Source organism: Carassius carassius, chromosome 38, assembly GCF_963082965.1.
Source record: "Carassius carassius chromosome 38, fCarCar2.1, whole genome shotgun sequence".
Taxonomy (NCBI): domain Eukaryota; kingdom Metazoa; phylum Chordata; class Actinopteri; order Cypriniformes; family Cyprinidae; genus Carassius; species Carassius carassius.
This window is the reverse complement of record NC_081792.1, coordinates 5,171,533-5,190,933: the sequence shown is the minus strand read 5'-3', so window position 1 is coordinate 5,190,933 and position 19,401 is coordinate 5,171,533. Positions and strand designations below refer to the sequence as shown.

The following is a 19,401-nucleotide window of genomic DNA, read 5'->3' as shown; positions in this document are numbered from 1 at the left end:
TTAATCGGAACAAAACATCTTACTGCTGCTGACCGAAGAAAAAAGAACAAAAAGTTGCTTATTTTACAAACAATTAAAAAAAAACTTTCTCTTTTTTGATCCACCCATAATAAAGAACAACCCTGTTGAAAAAAACAGCATGTGCTGGTTAGGTATGGTTTGAAACATGGCAGCTGGTTTGGCCTGGTTTAAGCTCATTAGCTCATTAGCTTAGGTTATGAGCAGGAGCTAGTTAGGACCAGGAATAGCTCAGGAATAGCTGCATGCTTCTAACCATACCTTACCAGCACATGCGCTTTTGTTTTGTTTTTGTTTTTTTCAACAGGGTAGTTCTTAAAAAAAAAAGAATTTGCCATTACGTGCATAAAACAAACATTGTTTTTTCCTTACCCTTTTCTAAATCATGATTTTTTTTAATGCTTTTTTTCTGTTTTGTTATCAAAATAAATGAAAGATTGATAGCTCTTTTGCACAGTCTCCCACTGTGGGCTAAGCGACTTTCCTTTCTGTCCTACAAAAGATACACGCTCATTTTGTGATCCGGATCCCCTCTGGTGTTCTTTGTCTGTGTAATCCCCAAATCTCAGAGAGATTCCCATGATCCACAGCACTGTGTAGCACCTCCAGAGGACCTGTAATGGGTCCAGGACGGACAGAGAGAGACAAGAGATACATTCATACAATTGCATTCATACTTTCTGTTAAAGGAAGGGAGCAGACATGATCTTCAAATACACTGGAAGGTGATATCAGTTTTATCTCTTATATAAAGTCTAACTTTTGGCCTAAAGCAGTGCTTTGAGTGGAAAACCGTGAAAAACAATGACCTGCCATTTGACTTGTTGTCTTACCGTAGCTTCATTTGCTGTGTTGATAGGAATAATTAGTGTGTTCTGAAGGCGTCTCCATGGAAACCTGCTGCTGTCCACTGTTTTCCTACATGACAAAGAACCAGAATAAATCAAAGTCTTACACGGGTAATGTGTCCCAGCAATTGTTCCGTATTCGCTAGTCGCTAGATTTTGCTCCTTTCACACTGCCAGTGATTTCCTGGAATATGTGCGTGCGTTCACACACAACCCGTAAAGACACGTGACATCAGGATGTGACGTGTAATGTACGAGTCGAAAACGCGAGGCATGTTAACTTTCACTTAAAGAGTCACTATTTAATCATTAATCACTCACATGTCGTTCCAAATCTGTAAAACTTTGTTCATCTTTGGAACACAATTTAAGATATTTTGGATGAAAACCGGGAGGCTTGAGACTGTCCCATAGACTGCCAAATAAATGACAGTGTCCAGGTCCAGGAAAGAATGAAAAGCATGGTGAGAATAGTCCATCTGCCATCAGTGGTTCAACCGTAACGTTGTGAAGCGACGAGAGTACTTTCTGAACATGAAGAAAACAAAAATAATGACTTTATTCATCAATTCTTCTGCTCTATGTCTCTCCAAATCAGCGTAGTGCCATTTTGGCAAATCTGAGCGTACGCTCTTCTGTATCAGCCACACCAAAAAGGATATGTTTTTTATGTCCATTTATGCTTTGGTTTGAAAGCAAACAATCCATCGGCGCAGTGTGGAGTGTACACCATCTGCGTACAGCTCAGATTTGCCAAAATGGCGCTATGCTGATTTGGAGAGACATTTGTTGAAGAAATTGGATAAAGTCATTATTTTTGTTTTCTTCGTGTACAGAAAGTACTCTCGTCGCTTCATAACGTTACGGTTGAACCACTGATGGCAGATGGACTATTCTCACCATGCTTTTCATTCTCTCCTGGACCTTCCTTTTTTTTCTTCTGCCTTCAAAACAATTTTCCGGGACCTACGTGCAGTGTGAAAGGGGCTAGTGACTGACTGTTCAGCAGACAGATGCTTGTTATACCTCTAATGTAACACTAGAGGCAGGCACTGGGGTGTACTGAGGGATATACGTCCCTTGCATAGCTGCGTTGGGTATATACTGTGGGCAAATGGAATACAACAAACGGTTAAACAAAAACTTTCCTTTACATTTTGATGGAAATTAGATTCCACTAAGAAGACAAAGTCTTAATGAGGAACTATTAAAGTTAAAATTCATGGTACTAGGCCACCAACCGTGCCAGCGCTGCCCAGCGACAGGTGACTGAGCTGCTGGGTCAGGGGTCCGATCATAGACGTGGGCTGAATGGACATCTGGTGATCCATAGCTGAGGTCAGAACGGCCCCCTACGGAGAGAGAGATGCTCAGAAACCCAGAAACCAAGGCTGATTTCTAGATATCCAAACCTCATGGGTGTCTGAGTCAACATTGTGTTTCTTTTCTTATTAAACACCACATGCATGGACACTTTCATGTAAAGCTACAGACACTCACGGTGGGCTGCATGAGGTACGACTGATGATGCATCCAGGACGGGCTGTGCACCTGTGGACACAGACAAAACACTAGTAATGCACTCAGATTTCACAAACAGGGTTGAAATCATTGACCGATTATTTATTTATTTATTTGTTTTATTTTTTGCAAAGTAAAACAATTATCATTTTTAATCGATACTCATACAGATTCTTAAATCTCAAGATCAATCCTTTATGCTATTTTCTGAAATAGACAAAACATTATCCACTTACTGAAGTGTATTGTATCTTGTGTAATTGTGCAAACTGTTTCATCTGCAGAAAATTCTTTAAAGACATCAATAAATCAGCTTCTAAACAACGTTCACACATAATGTTACATTTACCTCAGAAAAGCCATTCAATGTCCATAAACCCATTCGTCAGAAAAATAACTATTTTTAAATATATGCTCTAGCTAAATATATGCACTACATTACATTTTTTATTTTTACTTAAACTGTTGTCTTCATTATTTAATGTATGTTTGAATAAACCTGTCATGGAAACAGCTTTTATTACAGCCACTGTTGCAGGCGAATCGGGGAAGAAATGTAATTCCTTTATTAAAAGGTTAATACAAAAGCAATTTTTGATTTCAAATTTCAAATCTGTGTACAATGTTTGTTCACTCGAGTGTTGATCATTAAATAAGTTTGATTATAATAATGGTTAATCAAATTTATTTTCCCATTCAGTTCCCATTCAGTGCCAGTGACAGGAATGGGACGAGGTTTGCCTCTGTTAAAGGAGATATATATATATATATATAGACACTACATTTTTTAAAAGGGTCTGTAAGATATATTTTGGAAGAAATGTAATACTTTTATTCATGTAGGATACATTCAACTGATTAAAAGTGACAGAACAAATATCAATTAGTGATTTCCAATTTGTGAACGAATCGTTCAATTTAGCCGTTTCTTCTTAGTGAACCAGTTGAACCAGTTCACCAAATCGAACTGAATCGTTTGAAACGGTCAGCGTCTCCAATACGCATTAATCCACAAATGACTTAAGCTGTTAACTTTTTTAATGTGGCTGACACTCCCTCTGAGTTCAAACAAACCAATATCCCGGAGTGATTCATTTACTCAAACAGTACACTGACTGAACTGCTGTGAAGAGAGAACTGAAGATGAACACCGAGCCGAGCCAGATAACGAACGAACACGTCCACTGCTGGAGCAGTTCTCCTTCTCGAGTCAAGAACCGGTTGCATCTTTTTTGGGATCACCAGTACACTGAACCGAGAGCTGTTTCTTTCGGACACGTCCGATTTGAGAACCGATGAACTGATGATACTGCACATGCGTGTAATTTTTCAAGTATTTTGTTAAACATCGGAAAGTGTGATAAAATATCTATATTTTATTTTGCTCTTTTTTTTTTTTTTTTAGATGAATGTTTCTAATCTGTATATTGTAGATTATGTTTAGGCCAAAGGGGTTTTCAGGGAAGTTGGACAATAATTAAGACTCTATGTTTAATAGGAATTAGTGATGATTTATGAAATATCTGTACTGTATTTATAGTTAATGATGACACATTCACAAATTGAGTTTGTAGGAAACAAAACACGAACAGGCGTAGGGAAGTCGTGGCCTAATAGTTAGAGAGTCGGACTCCCAATCGAAAGGTTGTGAGTTTGAGTCTCGGGCCGGCAGGAATTGTGGGTGGGGGGAGTGCATGTACAGTTCTCTCTCCACCTTCAATACCACGACTTAGGTGCCCTTGAGCAAGGCATTGAACCCCCAACTACTCCCCATTTTTCTTTTTTCGAAAAGTTCGAAAAGAATCTAACCCCAAGCTTTAATAAAAATCACCATGCATCGGCACTTAAAAAAAACAATGCAATGAATGATGAGGTGTGAGCTACTCCTTTATGTATTTAATGTGCTGAACAGTCTTCAGTCCATTAAAAAACCTCTTCAGATAAGACGAATGTTACGCACTAGCAGACTGAGACGTAGCGTCATTACACAGTAACCTGGCTCAAATGGGCCGTTCAGTGTCTTTTGAGTACGCGTGCCAGACATACAGGATCTCAGCAAACATTCATCCATCAGCACTCAATAAGGTGTCAGAGTTCCCACAAGCCCCCGCTCCGCTGAGTCACTGCGGCTGAACACACTCTCTGCTGCCGGCAGCGGCACACACTCGCTTGAGCTCACTATCACAACCAAAATTAAACATGTAATCTGGATCGACCTAAAGTTCACAGGTGACAAACAAGAACGTCTGTTTAAAGACTTGGAATTGTAAAACCGATGAGTAAAAGAGTTAATTAATAATGAAATGTTGCTGTACTAAACTAAAGTTCAACTCATTTCTGATAATTTGTCTACAATAGCTGGAATTTGATGATGAAACATTATGTATTTGAACCATATGTAGTCAAGGAGTCCCAGTAGACAACTATCATTAGCTCTGACCTTAGTAATGTTTTAAGAAATATTTTCAATAACACTGCGCAACAATATTGTGTGAAAGCAGTAGGGATGTAACGATTCACTCAACTCTCGATTCGATTTTCTCACGATTTTAATTAACAAAATGAGATCGAAGACATTATACAGTAAATGAAAAGGTGTCATTTCATTAAGCTATTGCTGCCTCATTTTTATTTCTTTGTGAGACTAAAAGATAACAAAACTTTAAACTTCCAAATTTTAAAACAAACCCCAAATCAAACAAGTAAGTTACACAAAGAAAAGAAATCTCTTAATATGAACAAACTAAGGGTTTGTCTGTGCTCTCTCCATTTCAAATGAGAGGCAAACACTGGATTTTAATCATGAGTAGCTTTTAATCAGAATTACAGCGTATAATTTAGAAATTTGAAGTAAAAACAGAATTGTCTGACTTTAGTTTTGTGAAACTATACCACATAAAACATATCTGAAGGAAACAGCAGACGAGCTGAACGAGACGCAGATTCACTCTCTGACAGCAGGTGGCGCTCATGAACAGCAATGTTACAGCATTTTCTGGGTTACCGCTGTAAACAAAGCAGCGCTGCGCTTATAAACACTACTTTAATATGCATTGTTCAGAGACGAGATGGAAAGAAAATACAGCGTAAACTTTTCTAAAGACAGTTCCCCTCAGAGATACATTCATTTAACTTAAAATGCGATTTGTTTAGCATCTCAACTGATTTGAATTGTTAACTATTTGAATTGATTTTTGACAGGCTCACGGTTAATCGTTATATCCCTAGAAAGTAGCTGTATCACTGTGTGTGTATAGAACATACAGTTAATGACATGCATTAAATTGCTATGATTATCTTGATGCTGACCTGGTAAGACGGTACTTGTGAGGGCATGTATGGAGACAGAGAGGTCTGGGCAATCATTCTGTTTGGAGCAATGCTGTACGGAGGAGAATAAAACCTGAAAATAATAAGCAAAAACAGTAAGAAACATTAGCACACTTTAAGAAATTAGATGTTCATTTAAAGGGTTAGTTCACCCAAATAGCAAAATAATGTCATTAATGACTTACCCTCATGTCGTTCCAAACCCGTGAGACCTCCGTTTATCTTCAGAACACAGTTTAAGATATTTTAGATTTAGTCCGAGAGCTCTCAGTCCCTCCATTGAAACTGTGTGTATGGTATACTGTCCATGTCCAGAAAGGTAAGAAAAACATCATCTAAGTAGTCCATGTGACATCAGAGGGTCAGTTAGCTGTTCACTTTTTTAATGTGGCTGACACTCCCTCTGAGTTCAAACAAACCAATATCCCGGAGTAATTCATTTACTCAAACAGTACACTGACTGAACTGATGTGAAGAGAGAACTGAAGATGAACACCGAGCCGAGCCAGATAATGAACAACAGACTGACTCGTTCAAGAGTCAAGATCCGGTTGCATCGGTTTTCGAATCACCAGTAGTTCTTTCGGACAGTTCGATTTAATAAACCGGTTGAAGAAAACGGTTCACCGGTTCTTTTGTGCTTGGCGTCATTGGCGATGATTGCCCTTCATTCAAGCCTTCGGTTTACCCGCGCTCATAACACTAGCACAGAATCAGTTCAGAATCAATCACTAAAAGAATCAGTTCAGTTCAGACGCTCTGTGTGTTGGTCTGCTTCACGCTGAATCACACAACACATGCGCAGTATCATCAGCTCCTCGGTTCTCGAATCGGACACGTCTGACAGAAATGGTTCTTGACTCGAGAACAAGTCAGTCTTTTGTTCGTTATCTGGCTCGGCTTGGTGTTCATCTTCAGTTCTCTCTTCACAGCAGTTCAGTCAGTGTACTGTTTGAGTAAATGAATCACTCCGGGATATTGGTTTGTTTTAACTCAGAGGGAGTGTCAGCCACATTAAAAAAGTTAACAGCTTAAGTCATTTGTGGATTAATGCGTATTGGAGAGGCAAACTGTTTAAAATGATTCAGTTCGATTTGGTGAACTGGTTCAAAAAGACCCGGTTACATCAAATGATTTGTTCGCGAACCAGATATCACAAACTGCTTTGTTTTGAACTCTCTCACAACAGACACGGAAGAGAAGACAATGATGAATAAAGTCGTAGTTTTTGTTGTTTTTGGACCAAAATGTTTTTTCGATGCTTCAAAATATTCTAACTGACCCTCTGATGTCACATGGACTACTTTGATGATGTTTTTCTTACCTTTCTGGACATGGACAGTAGACCGTACACACAGCTTCAATGGAGGGACTGAGAGCTCTCGGACTAAATCTAAAATATCTTAAACTGTGTTCCGAAGATAAACGGAGGTCTCACGGGTTTGGAACGACATGAGGGTGAGTCATTAATGACATCATTTTGCTATTTGAGTGAACTATCCCTTTAAAATGACATCGAGACCCTTTTTTTTGGGAAATTAAAGTCTTAAAGGGATAGTCCACCCAAAAAAATGTCAATTCTGTCACCACAAAAACCTTGAATTTGATACACAAATGAAAATATTTTTAATGAAGCCTGAGAGATTTAAAAATCCATGAAACCCAATCTTGCACTGATGCTTCAAAATGTTCACAAAGAGTTCATAAAAGTAATCCATCTTAATCAGTTTAATTCATTACATTTCTATAGCACTTTTCTAGGCACTCAAAGCGCTTTACATAGTCAGGGGGTATCTCCTCATCCACCACCAGTGTGCAGCATCCACCTGGATGATGCGACGGCAGCCATAGTGCGCCAGAACGCTAAGAAGTTTAATCCAAGTCTTCTGGGGAGACGCGGTTGCTTTATATGATGAACAGATATCATTTAGGCTTTTAATCGCACATACACATTGATCAGCGCACATATGTGAAGCACATCAAATATGGTATACGGAAGCTCGACTGACGCACGAGAACCAGTGAGGTTTATGAAAACAACATGAACAAGGCTAGACCTTTAAATACTGATCTAAAGCAAGTTCTTTCTTACACTCTTAAAAAATGAGAGGCTCTGTGTGTGTGCGAATGTTTCTCTGTGCTCACCCGTTCTGTAAGGCTGCTGGGTCGTATGGGAGCGTCATTCCTCCCTGAACGTGGAAAGGAGAATGATTAGCTTTATATTAAATGTACAAGGTCAGTATAAACAGAGTCAGAGTCCACAGTGAAAGCTCTCGTACCGTTTCACCATCTCTAGGCCAGGCTCGCCCGTTCTGTAGGTACTTTGACTGGTTCTGCCGCTTCTTTTGTCCTCCGTCAGCAAACTTACACAACAACGGTTCTGTGGGAACTACAGGTGAAGCAGCCAGTAGGAAATAAGTTTTAAAAATGAATACATGTTATTGCTCCATAATCAATAATGAATTCTTTAACTGGAATTTATATTAAATGATTTATATATCATCTACCTGGCACTCCTGGTGGGGTTTTGATATATTTTCCATTAAAATGCTGAATGATGGCTTCACATTTCTCCGTGGATTCCATCCTGTTATTCAAATACATGAATAAACAATTAAACCAGTGGGAAAAGTTGTATTATTATTATTTATTTATTTTTATGACCATATATATTTTATATATAAGAGATGGAAGGGACATATATATCCTAACTGAAATATTGATGATTACAATAATAATAATAATAAAAAATATAATAATTAATGTTTTTTTTTTTTTTGCAAGTACAATTCAATGTCAGCACCTTTATAATTAGCATACTAAACTTAAATGTGCATTATAATTAAATATTATTAGTAGGTAACTGGACTGGAGGATTCACTGCAGCGTGAGGAATTATTAAAGTACCTCGCGAAGCCCACGCCCCTGCTGGTCCCGTTAGCGTCCCGTAAGATCCGTGTGGAAATCACCTGGCCGAAGGACTTGAGCATGGCCTCCAGCTCCTGCTCGTCCATAGACATGGGAAGGTTAGAGATGTACAGGTTGGTAGGGTCCTGTTCCTGTTGCTAAAAATAATAAAGCAAATAATAGAGTAAATCTGCACTCATCTACATCAGAATGATAACATTAATAGTTTATAGTAGCAGTTTTACATTTTCCTTCATCTCACACACTAGGAAAACATACATGGAAAAAGTAAATGCGCTATTAAAAGATTTATAAAGAATCATAACATATATTTTAATACAGGAGGGTTGAGTGCAATGGTAACACTTAGAGCTGACAGCACTAGAGTATTTATAAGTGGGACTGGAATAACAATGATCTGGTTATGATATGGTTTAAATGCTTTTTATTAATCCTATAAATGTTTTTTTAATGCAATTTCATGAATGTACTATATTTTATTCTGAAAAAAGTTTTCTATTCTTTTACTTAATATTTTGTATTTTTAGGGGGTTTTATGGTACTAAATTATATTTATGGAATAGGTATGACACCTAAAAATTTAAATTCCAAATTAAACTATCATAAATCTTGAATGCTTTGGAGCACAGACTCTTGGACTATTTTTAAAGGTAGATTATTGCTGAAATGAAAAATATATATATTTTCTTTATAGACGTTTAGATTTATTATTATGTAAATTTTACAAAAAAAAAAAAACTTTTTAAATGAAATATAGATTTTCCAACAGATGAAATAAGATCTATAAATCTAAAGTTGTGTTCCAAATCTGAGGTTGATATCTCAAAAAAATGAGCATTTCTTTCCCATGCATTTCCAGTGTGGCCATTTTTGACAGAAAAACAATACAAGACTTTTTTTCAGGATAATGTTTTGTGTGTGTGTCTGTGCTCACATAGCAAGTACCAAAACCTTTACTAAGTTTAGCACCATTTTGATGTAACAAAAACACCAGGGGGTTAATCAGACAAAATCACTGTTCATCTAGACACTTTGAATACTTTACGTTCACATTGAAGATTCCATTTTTTTATTTCATTCAAAGAATTGTTATTTTAGAACTAACATTTGCTTATGCTCTCCCAACCAAGAGGACATTATGTGTGCTGGCTACTAGCTACAGCGTTATTCTTGTATTTTTCATGACTTTTACCAACAACCAAGACAAAAAAAACCTGTATAACGCAAACTTTTTTTTTTTTCTCTCGGGGGTTGGATTTCTCATACTGTCAGGCTTCACAGTGCTTTTGAGGAATACATGTCATCACTGTAATTTTTTTGGGAACTAAAGAAATGTAAGCCCTATATGAAATTCTTTTAAAGTAGCACATAATCAAATTTGCATCATTTATTTGTTGGAATCAAGGTACAGGCTTGTTTAAGTGCCTTGCTGCAGAAAGCACATTTACAGAGCCAAATCATCACACGGCTGAGAGCTCACAGATCCCTGAGAGTGATCAACAGATTCATTTCACAGATGAAGTGATCTGACATGCTAAAATGAAAGAGAAAAAACTACAACCGTATGAAACAAAATATTTGACACAATAATTCCTTAAATGACTGAGTAATAAAGCAACTTCACAGCATACTAACCCACTGCTCTTCCTCTTTTTGTGTTATGCAGTATACTGAATACTACGCAAAGTATGCAACATTATAGTATGCATACCCAGACGATGACCTACTACTAATACCTGCCAGAATATGTAGTAAACAAACGAGCACACTTCACATAACACTGTATCCCACAATGCAATGAGCTCGTCCTGACCTTCTACTGTAGTGTGATAAATGAACCAGAAGTAATTACAGTGAGCTGCACAGATCCCTTTCTTATGCATTATTTAATCAGACTGTCAAGTTAAGCACCTGAGATATGAAATTATAGGCAGAATAATCTATTTTTTATGGAACAGAATAAAAATAAGAATAAGAAAATGTGCATGTCTTTTTTGTTGAGTATCATACACGATACATCAAACTTTTATGGCTCATATAATATGCTTTATATACTGTAGTGAGATTATTAAGATATTCATCAAGGAGGGATTCAGAAGCCCAAAATATGCTATTTTTTTGAATCAGCATCCACTGTGTTTTATAGTTAACATTAAACAAAGTTTATTCAAATTGCTAGCAGAGAGAAATTACAAATGGGTTCGTTTTTTTAAATTATTTTAAGGTGACGTTGTTGTAGTGTAATATTAATTGTGTTAGGTAATATTAATAAACATGCATCATTTACTGTTATTGCTATATTAAGTTCATGTTACATTTGCAACTACGTCACATTGACATAAAGTGTTACCATTTGTTCTTTCAACAAAATGTTCACTGTATGGATTGTGTCGAGTCAGCTGCCTCCTCCCTGATTATCATCGGCACCCCGTCCTAAATCGCCGCCCTTCACCAGACTCCCGACTGGAGTGGGTGTGTGAGAGGAGGGGCGCTGGACGAGTCAGGGCTGGCGGCGTGTGATGGGGCACACCTGATGTGAATGGAGCCTCATCACCGCCGCTGTTTAAAAGCCCAATGCGCCTCTCCTCGAGAGATCGGTCTCTTCCCCGTGCATGCACACTGGTGTCCTCGTGGGACTCTGATTCACTGCAATATCCGAACTGTCCTGAGTGTGTTCTCAACAGCCAGCGCCTGACAGAGTATCAATGGTCCATTTGAGAGATAGGTGGTGGTAATGCACTTATAAGTCTGTGATTCGCCGTAAAGCAAGAAGAAGAAGAAGACACATCAGGTGCCTGCTGTTGAGAACATGCTCAGGACAGTTCGGACATTGCTGTGAATCAGAGTTAAAAAACTACATAAATACTGTTTAGTTTCTTGCACAGACTGATCATTTTATGTCTTTACACATCAATGTATCGTCACGAGCCGCAGGGTTTAATTTGGTTTTGTTTGTGTACGTTTTTTTCACTCTCAAAGCTGTGATTCCCATCCACTTCCATTATATGACTGACAGACTGCAACGGTATGAGTTAAAAATCTCCATTTGTGTTCTACTGAAGAAACAAATCACCTACATCTTGGATGCCCTGGAGGTAAGCAGATAAACATCACATCACATTAATTAATTTGGGTGAACTATCACTTTATGCTGCAAAAATACTATTTAAATAAGAATCCTGCATGTTCTGTGTGTCTGTGTGAATGAATGGTTTCGTTTACTACACATATACTGAAGAGTTTTCAGCAACTAAATGAGGACATACATACATGAACATGATCTCTAGAATTGCTCTGACAGTCAGTTCATGAGCATTTGACCCTTTAATTTGAGAAAAACTATCTTCACAGCAACCCATCAAAATAAAAAAACTTGAAAGAAAAGAATGAGGCATATAAATATGACTTAATGTAACATAGTGCTACTACCAACAATAAAATTATTATTAAAAAACATTATTTTTTTAAGGAATATTTTCCAGAAAAAATATTTACCAGAATTTATTTACCAGTATTTCTGAAATAAGAGAAATACATGCATATCTTTATTAACATAATTAACATATCTTTATCTAGACAAATGTGTAAATTCATAAAGACAGTTTCAAATCAGCATATGTATATATATATATATATATATATATATATATATATATATATATATATATATATATGTATATATATATATATATATATATATGTATATATATATATATATATATATATGTGTGTGTGTGTGTGTGTGTGCACGTGTGTGTGTGTGCGCGTGACAATAATGTACTAGACTGTACATTATCCTATTAAAACACAGCTTGGCTGGTACTGGTATATGAGACTGCTATGTAAATGTGTACATGTCTAGTTTGTGGTAAAATTTGGGTAGCAATTTATTTCACCATGCTGTTCTGCATGTACTGCACACTACTGTTTAAAATATTTTCTAATGTTCCTTCTGCTTATTAATTTACTGCTGTTATCAAAGCTGAATTTTCAGATGATCCTTCAGAAATCATTCTGATATGCTGATTTGCTGCTCAGTAAACATTTCTGATTATTATTAAAGTTGTTTTTACTCTGTTTATTTACTTTTTGTGGAAACCATGATATATATGTACATATGTGTGTGTGTGTGTGTCTATAGTATTCTTTGACGAAAGTTCAAAAGAACAGCATTTATTTGAAATATCTTTTTTTGTAATATTATAAATGTCTTTTTGCAACTTCTGAATAATTGAATGCATCATTTCTGAATAAACTTTTAATCTATTAAAAAAAATAATAAGAAGAATAAAAAAAATGTTTGGGGTAAGTATTTACTGCAGTATATTGTATATTAATTAGCATTAACCTGAAATGTAACCCTAGACCTTAACTTTACCCATGTTAAATCCATGTAGTTAGCTCACATTACTCAGTACTTTCACTTTCAGTACAATATGAGTGCAAGTACTGTAAAATAGAGGTCGACCGATTAATTGGCCGATTTTTTGCATTTTTCAACATAATCGGCATCGGCTAATATCCACCTATATCAAGCCGATTATTATGCAGGCGCACATGTGTACGACGCACGCTGCCCCTAGAGTCATTTTCCAGCAGAGTGAGCAGACCGCAGACCTTCAGCTTCCAGTGCCTAAGGAAAACGGTAAGGATTAAATTCTTATAACTCCTTTATATTTAATTAAAAACTTTTGATATGTTACTGCCAACTTCGAGAAAAAACATGACATGAAGTTCGGCTACTTTGGATATTGATAGCGTAGTTGAGGTTGCATTATCACAGCAGAAGGGTTGCTATCATGTCACAATAAGTAAGCAAGAATTTTGCAATTACAGACAGTGAATTTGAGACTTTTATTTTTTCTGTTTGTGTCTGTTGTCACTCAATGCAGAGAAATAAGTAATAAAAAAGAGATCAACGCACTATAAGCTAGTGAAGGACTGGCTTTGCTTTGCTAGCGTCTTCATTGCGGCACTAGTGCCTTAACGACCGTTATCTACCGGACCGAATATCAACACGGATTTCTGTGCTTCATTTCGGTGCTACTGTTATGCCTTTGTTTCTCTTGGATGCTCTGAAAACGTACGTTAGAATAACAGAAACATCGCTTCGCTGCATGTGACGCTAGTCAGCAGCTAACTTTAGCATACCGTTATCTAGTAGCAGCTGGATTAAATACAGTTAAAATGCTGGCCAAACAGTGTAATGTTGTGTGACTGTGTATTTCACTGTAGACTAGGTGTGGAGCGGGACATGTATACATATTGAACGATCGAGAAGTCGCAGAGTGTTTACTTATATTTGTGTGTGCATGTGTGTGAGAGAGAGAGAGGGAGAGGCGCGGGAGCGATCGAGAAGTTGCAGAGTGTGTACTTATATTATTTGTGTGTAGGGATGCACCGAATATTCGGACACCGAAAATGCCATTTTCGGCCGATAGACTTTTATCACCGAAACAACACGGCCGAAATGTTGAGATGACGCAAACAGAAACCGCGACCTGCACGTGCACCTGCATAGCGCAGACCACGAGCTCCCCGCGACAGTCACTTCACACCAGTGAGAACATTCTCTCTCTTCTTTATTCCTTTATTCGCAGCACTAAAGCGTCTCCTAACAAAGAGATTAAGACGGACCACGAAGTGAAAACAAAGAAAAGTACAGTCTTATAGAGTCTGTTAGCACACGTCTCACTGAGATCTATTCGGATCCTCTGCACTTCATTGCGAATGTGCTTGATCCGCGTTATAAAGACCATTACTTGGATGTGGAAATAAGGCAGCGCGCACGAGAAATGATCCAGGCCGCGCTGGATGCGGAGAACCCGCGTGGAGACGGAGAAGCTCCAAGCGCAGGAGACTGAGATCAGAGCGCAAAAAAAAGACTCGTTTCTGCAACAGATGAGGGGCACGCACCCTCGGTGTCTGATGTGTTCAGTGGAATTCTGCTAGAAAGAGCCTCAAATAATAATAATACGTTGGCTTTTTTGTTCTTAGGCTACTATATATGTGACATATATATATATATACACACACACACTTACATAATATCAGATTGTAGCCGATTTTCTGCGAGATTTCTGCTTTAATTTGATAAAAATGTTTATTTATGCCCTGGCCCTATTTAAATACACTCTCTCAAATATTTCTCAAATGTCAGGCAGATGACAAGCTCAACTGCTCAACAGCTAGATGGTTATCTGTCTGAAGTCCCCATCCCCAGAAGTGATAACAGTCTTGCTTACTGGAGAAGTAATGGACTTCCTAGTCCTACAGAGAAAAATTTCAATTTGTGTGTGTGTGTGTGAGAGAGAGGCGCGGGCTCAATCGAACAGTGGAAACATGTACCATTTACTAGTGAAATACGTTATTACTACTTCTATATTATTAAATCATTCAATTTTGACCATATGGCCTAAGGGTTTTTTCCCCCTTTTTTGCGATAACTAGGTTATGTCCATTTAGCTTTGTCCGTCAAACAAAACAAATAAACCATAAATACATGTTTCAGGACAGTTTTTGGGAAGAGGATAGAAATGTTTTTAGCCTTGTATTACTTACAATGCACTGAATTATTAGCTGAATTATGAATTTTTTTTAGATTTTATATCTATACCTATCTATAAAATGACTTGAAGATGACATCAAGATACTATACAAAAAATACTAACATAACCTTGTATTTTTCCCCTGTTTTAGTCATTACAGTCTGATGGCTGAAAAGAAAACCACCCCCTATGGCAGCGCTTCACCCAGCCAACACCAGGGAAGGCCAAATGCAATATATGCAGCAAGTTGGTAAGCATGGGGGCTGAGAAAGGCAAAAGTAAAAATACTACAAACATGTGGAATCACCTGAAGGCAAACCACATCCAGGATTACAAAGAGGCAGTAAAAGAAAAAGAAGATGCAGCGGCTGCTGCTTCCACCAATCTCAGTCAGCCTACTGTAGCACAAATGTTCGATTCGCAAAGAAAATGGCAAAATTCTGACCCGAGGTCAAAAAAAGATTGATACACAAATACTTGAAATGATTGCTACAGACAACCAGCCATTTACAGTGGTCTTGGATGTTGGCTTTCGGCGTTTAATTGCAACACTGGAACCCCGGTATAGCCTCAAGACTGAAAAATATTACCGCACAGACATGCTGGAAAACATAATGAAAGGTGTGGAGAGAAAAAAAAAACACTGATCACCTCAGAGAATGCTGGCCCTCATTTGGCGTTCACGACAGACTGTTGGTCTGGGGAGACGGAGTCATTGATGAGTCTTACATGCCATTTCATTAATAGTGACTGGGAAAGAAAACAAGTGGTACTAAATGTTAAGGCCATGTCTGGCTCCCAAACTGGAGAATACATCAGCAAGATGTTCCTTAGCATGCTGAAACATTGGGACATCACCCCCGACAGAGTTGTGCTTGTGCTCCGAGACAGTGGTGCTAATATGATTAAAGGCCTCAGATTGGCAGAAATACCAGATCTCAGCTGCAGTGCACACACATTACAACTTGTGGTAAATGAGGGCATCAGCAGTCAGAGAGCAGTGGGGGACATTATCGCCAAGTTAAAGACATGTGCTACACACTTCAGCCACTCTGTGCTCGCAAAACAGCGTCTGAGTGACATTCAAGAAGAACTTGACCTCCCCCGGCACAGCATAATTCAGGCTGTTCCCACCCGTTGGAACTCCACGTTACACATGTTGCAGAGGATGCTGGAGCAGAAGCGTGCTCTGAACATTTATGCTGGAGAACATGGAAAGTTTACAACCCCAACTGCAGACCAGTGGGCCCTCATCTCAAATTTGATCGAGACACTGGGCCCCACTGAGGAAGTTACTTTTGAAATGAGTAAGGCAGAGACGTCCGTCTCCTGCATCATTCCCAGCATTGCTGTGCTGAAGATGGTGCTTCAGGCAGAGGGTCCCACTACGAGTGGTATCAAAACACTCAGGGAAACCATGTGTCAAAGCTTGGAGAGGAGATTTTCAAAGATGGAGGAGAACAGATGTTTGGTGCTGGCGACGCTGCTGGATCCTCGCTATAAGGGTCAGATCTTTGCAGTGGAGACACTGAATAAGGCCAAAGAATGGGTGAAAGAAGAGAACGCCATCGTGTCTGAACAGTGCAAAACAGCCACCACTGAAGTCCAAGAATCAGATCCGAAACGGAGACGGGAGGAGGAGGAAGAACAACCCGGTCCCTCTGATCTTCTTGAACAGATGTATGCAAACATTTTGGGGGCACATGGTGGAACTCCTGCTAAAGAAAATGATGAGCAACACATCACTGAGCAGCTGGATCAGTACCTCAGAGAGCCACTGATTGACAGAAAGACTGGTCTGCCACTAGAATGGTGGAAACAGAATGCATCCCGCCTACACCTTCTAGCACAACTTGCAAGAAAATTCCTTTGTCCACCGCCCTCCTCTGTTCCCAGCGAGAGAATATTCAGTGAGATTGGGATTATCTATGGAAAGAAGAGGAGCAGGCTCACAGGGGAACATGCAGAGCAGTTGTGTTTCCTGCATTACAACCTGCAGCTCTTAAACTGGGAGTATTAGCCTAAGAACTTTCAGTGGAGAATGGGTGGGCTGAAGAAGACTCAGGGTCTGGAAGTTGGATTAAAACTAAATATAATATTATGCACATTACTATTTTTATTGTTGTTTACAAATCTTCCTTCCCTCAGAAACAAGGAGATATCTAAAGCAGAATATCTAATGCTGCTAAGTCAAGTGCAATAAAAACTTTTTATTCACTTAGTAACTTCAAGAATGTTTTATTTAAAATGATTAGGTAGCCATAAGATTTGTTGTGTTCACTTGTTACTTACTGTATATAGTTTTATTCAAACCTAAAACAAAGAAATCTTGCTGGTTGCTACTGTGTGTCAGCACTACTATTGTTAAAATTGTTAATTTATTTTATTGTTCTCAGAAGTTTGATAAATGCTGCACTAAAACTTTAAAAGTGCACTAAACTTTATTTTTTCATTGAAAAGTTTATTTGACAGTTTACTTTCTTCTTACCTGTTTCGTTTATTTAATATATTTGTTATACATTATTTATACAATGTTTTTACATTTTTAATTTAAGTGTACAAGTTCAGATTGGTGTGTTCAATAAATGTTTTTGTTGAGAAATTTTGTCTATCTTAGTAATTATTTGTGTACTTACATTATATCTTTCAAATAGAGGTTAAAAACAAGCACATATCAGCCAAATATCGGCCAAAATAAATCGGTAGCATTTATCGGCCATCGGCCGATCCGGATTTAAAAAAATCGGCATCGACCTGAAAAAAACCATATCGGTCGACCTCTACTGTAAGATAAAGAGCAATCAGATTTGTGTGTGTGTGTGTGTGTCCATGTGTTTGAGAACGGAAACATTAAGTAGGATCTCAAAACAACAACACCACCACGGCCTGAGAAACATCTCTGAGAAACATCATTTCTAGACAGGAGAGCTGGAATTGATGGAATAAACAAAGATGACCTTCTCGCTGCACACTGCTGACACTAGCGTCAAACAGTTCAGATCATTCAGACTGTTACATGAGTATCAGAGGTTTATGTGCTTTTGTTCTGTAATCGTATACCTTGGCCATCTGAGCTTGAACTCCACTGGCCTTGAGCGCCGTCACAGCCTTCTGTGCTGCTGCAGGACTGTCAAAATCCACGAAGCCATAACCTACACACACACACATAAATAAACACATAAAGTGAATACATTTGTGTCAAATACGTAGGGTATTTCATTGTGATTCTCTCAAGAACATACAGCCGAGCTTCACTCACCTTTGCACTTGTTGGTAGTTTTGTCCAGAATAGCCTTGGTGGACACAATCTTTCCATATCTATAAAACATCCATACAAAGACTGTCAAGAGAGACTCAGCACTGTACACTACTGAGGGGTAAGATAAAACCTTATATAACCATATAAAAACGTATATAGTTATTATTTAACACGTTCATATAGCAAGAATGCATTCAAATGATCACAAGTAGATGATCAAAGAGCTGATCAGCAGTATAGACTACAAAAGCAAATCTATAAAAAAAAAATCCTATTCATCAAAGAATCCTTAAAAAAATATACAAAATGCATCAGTTTCCACTAATATATTCACCAGCACAACTGTGTTCAACATTGATAATAATCAGAAATGTTTCTTGAGCAGTAAATCATCATATTATTCTGATTTCTGCAGATCATGTGACACTGAAGACTGGAGGAATGATGCTGAAAATACAGCTGTGCAATGCATCACAACAATACATCATATACAGTTTATGATATATTAACATGGAAAACAAAGTCCAGCATTTGTAAATTGCAGTATTTCACATTATTACGTTTTTTATCAAATAAAGTCTCATTTAAAATACTGTATATTTAAAAAATCATATTAACCAAAATGCACAATTTCCGTTTACAAAAACAAATACAAAGTTGAATACTGTGTGACTGATAATGAGTATTATGTATTGGCCTGTGAGAAATAAGTGGACATCATATGTGGTTCGTGCTTGTTAATCAAACGCTGGGATTATTGCTGATATTATGACTTTTCACTTCAACACCAAATGTATTTTCCCATTTTTATAACCAACTACTGGTTTTCTGAACTCTTCGCATTCCTTTGTTTTGTTTTTTTTGGTACAGGTTGAGACATTTACCTGGAGACAAAACAATCTGTTCTGGGCTTTTCTCCACCACAACTGTCTGTCTGTCCCTCAAAACT

General features: G+C 37.9%; 1 protein-coding gene across 1 annotated transcript in view; it reads right to left on the bottom strand.

Annotated features, from left to right (window-relative positions):
* Positions 1-302: 302 nt before the first annotated feature.
* LOC132118925 (RNA-binding motif, single-stranded-interacting protein 2-like) overlaps positions 303-19,401 on the bottom strand; it is a 71,655-nt gene continuing 52,556 nt past the window's right edge. Inside the window, exons 3-14 of the mRNA XM_059528683.1 lie at positions 18,453-18,511; positions 18,254-18,345; positions 8,625-8,782; positions 8,225-8,304; positions 7,997-8,106; positions 7,863-7,906; positions 5,697-5,790; positions 2,367-2,417; positions 2,108-2,218; positions 1,893-1,970; positions 852-936; positions 303-632 (exon numbers count right to left, since the gene is read on the bottom strand). Of these exons, the coding sequence (XP_059384666.1) occupies positions 859-936; positions 1,893-1,970; positions 2,108-2,218; positions 2,367-2,417; positions 5,697-5,790; positions 7,863-7,906; positions 7,997-8,106; positions 8,225-8,304; positions 8,625-8,782; positions 18,254-18,345; positions 18,453-18,511 (955 nt within the window). The 3' untranslated portion in view covers positions 303-632; positions 852-858. The remainder of the gene's footprint in view (positions 633-851; positions 937-1,892; positions 1,971-2,107; positions 2,219-2,366; positions 2,418-5,696; positions 5,791-7,862; positions 7,907-7,996; positions 8,107-8,224; positions 8,305-8,624; positions 8,783-18,253; positions 18,346-18,452; positions 18,512-19,401) is intronic.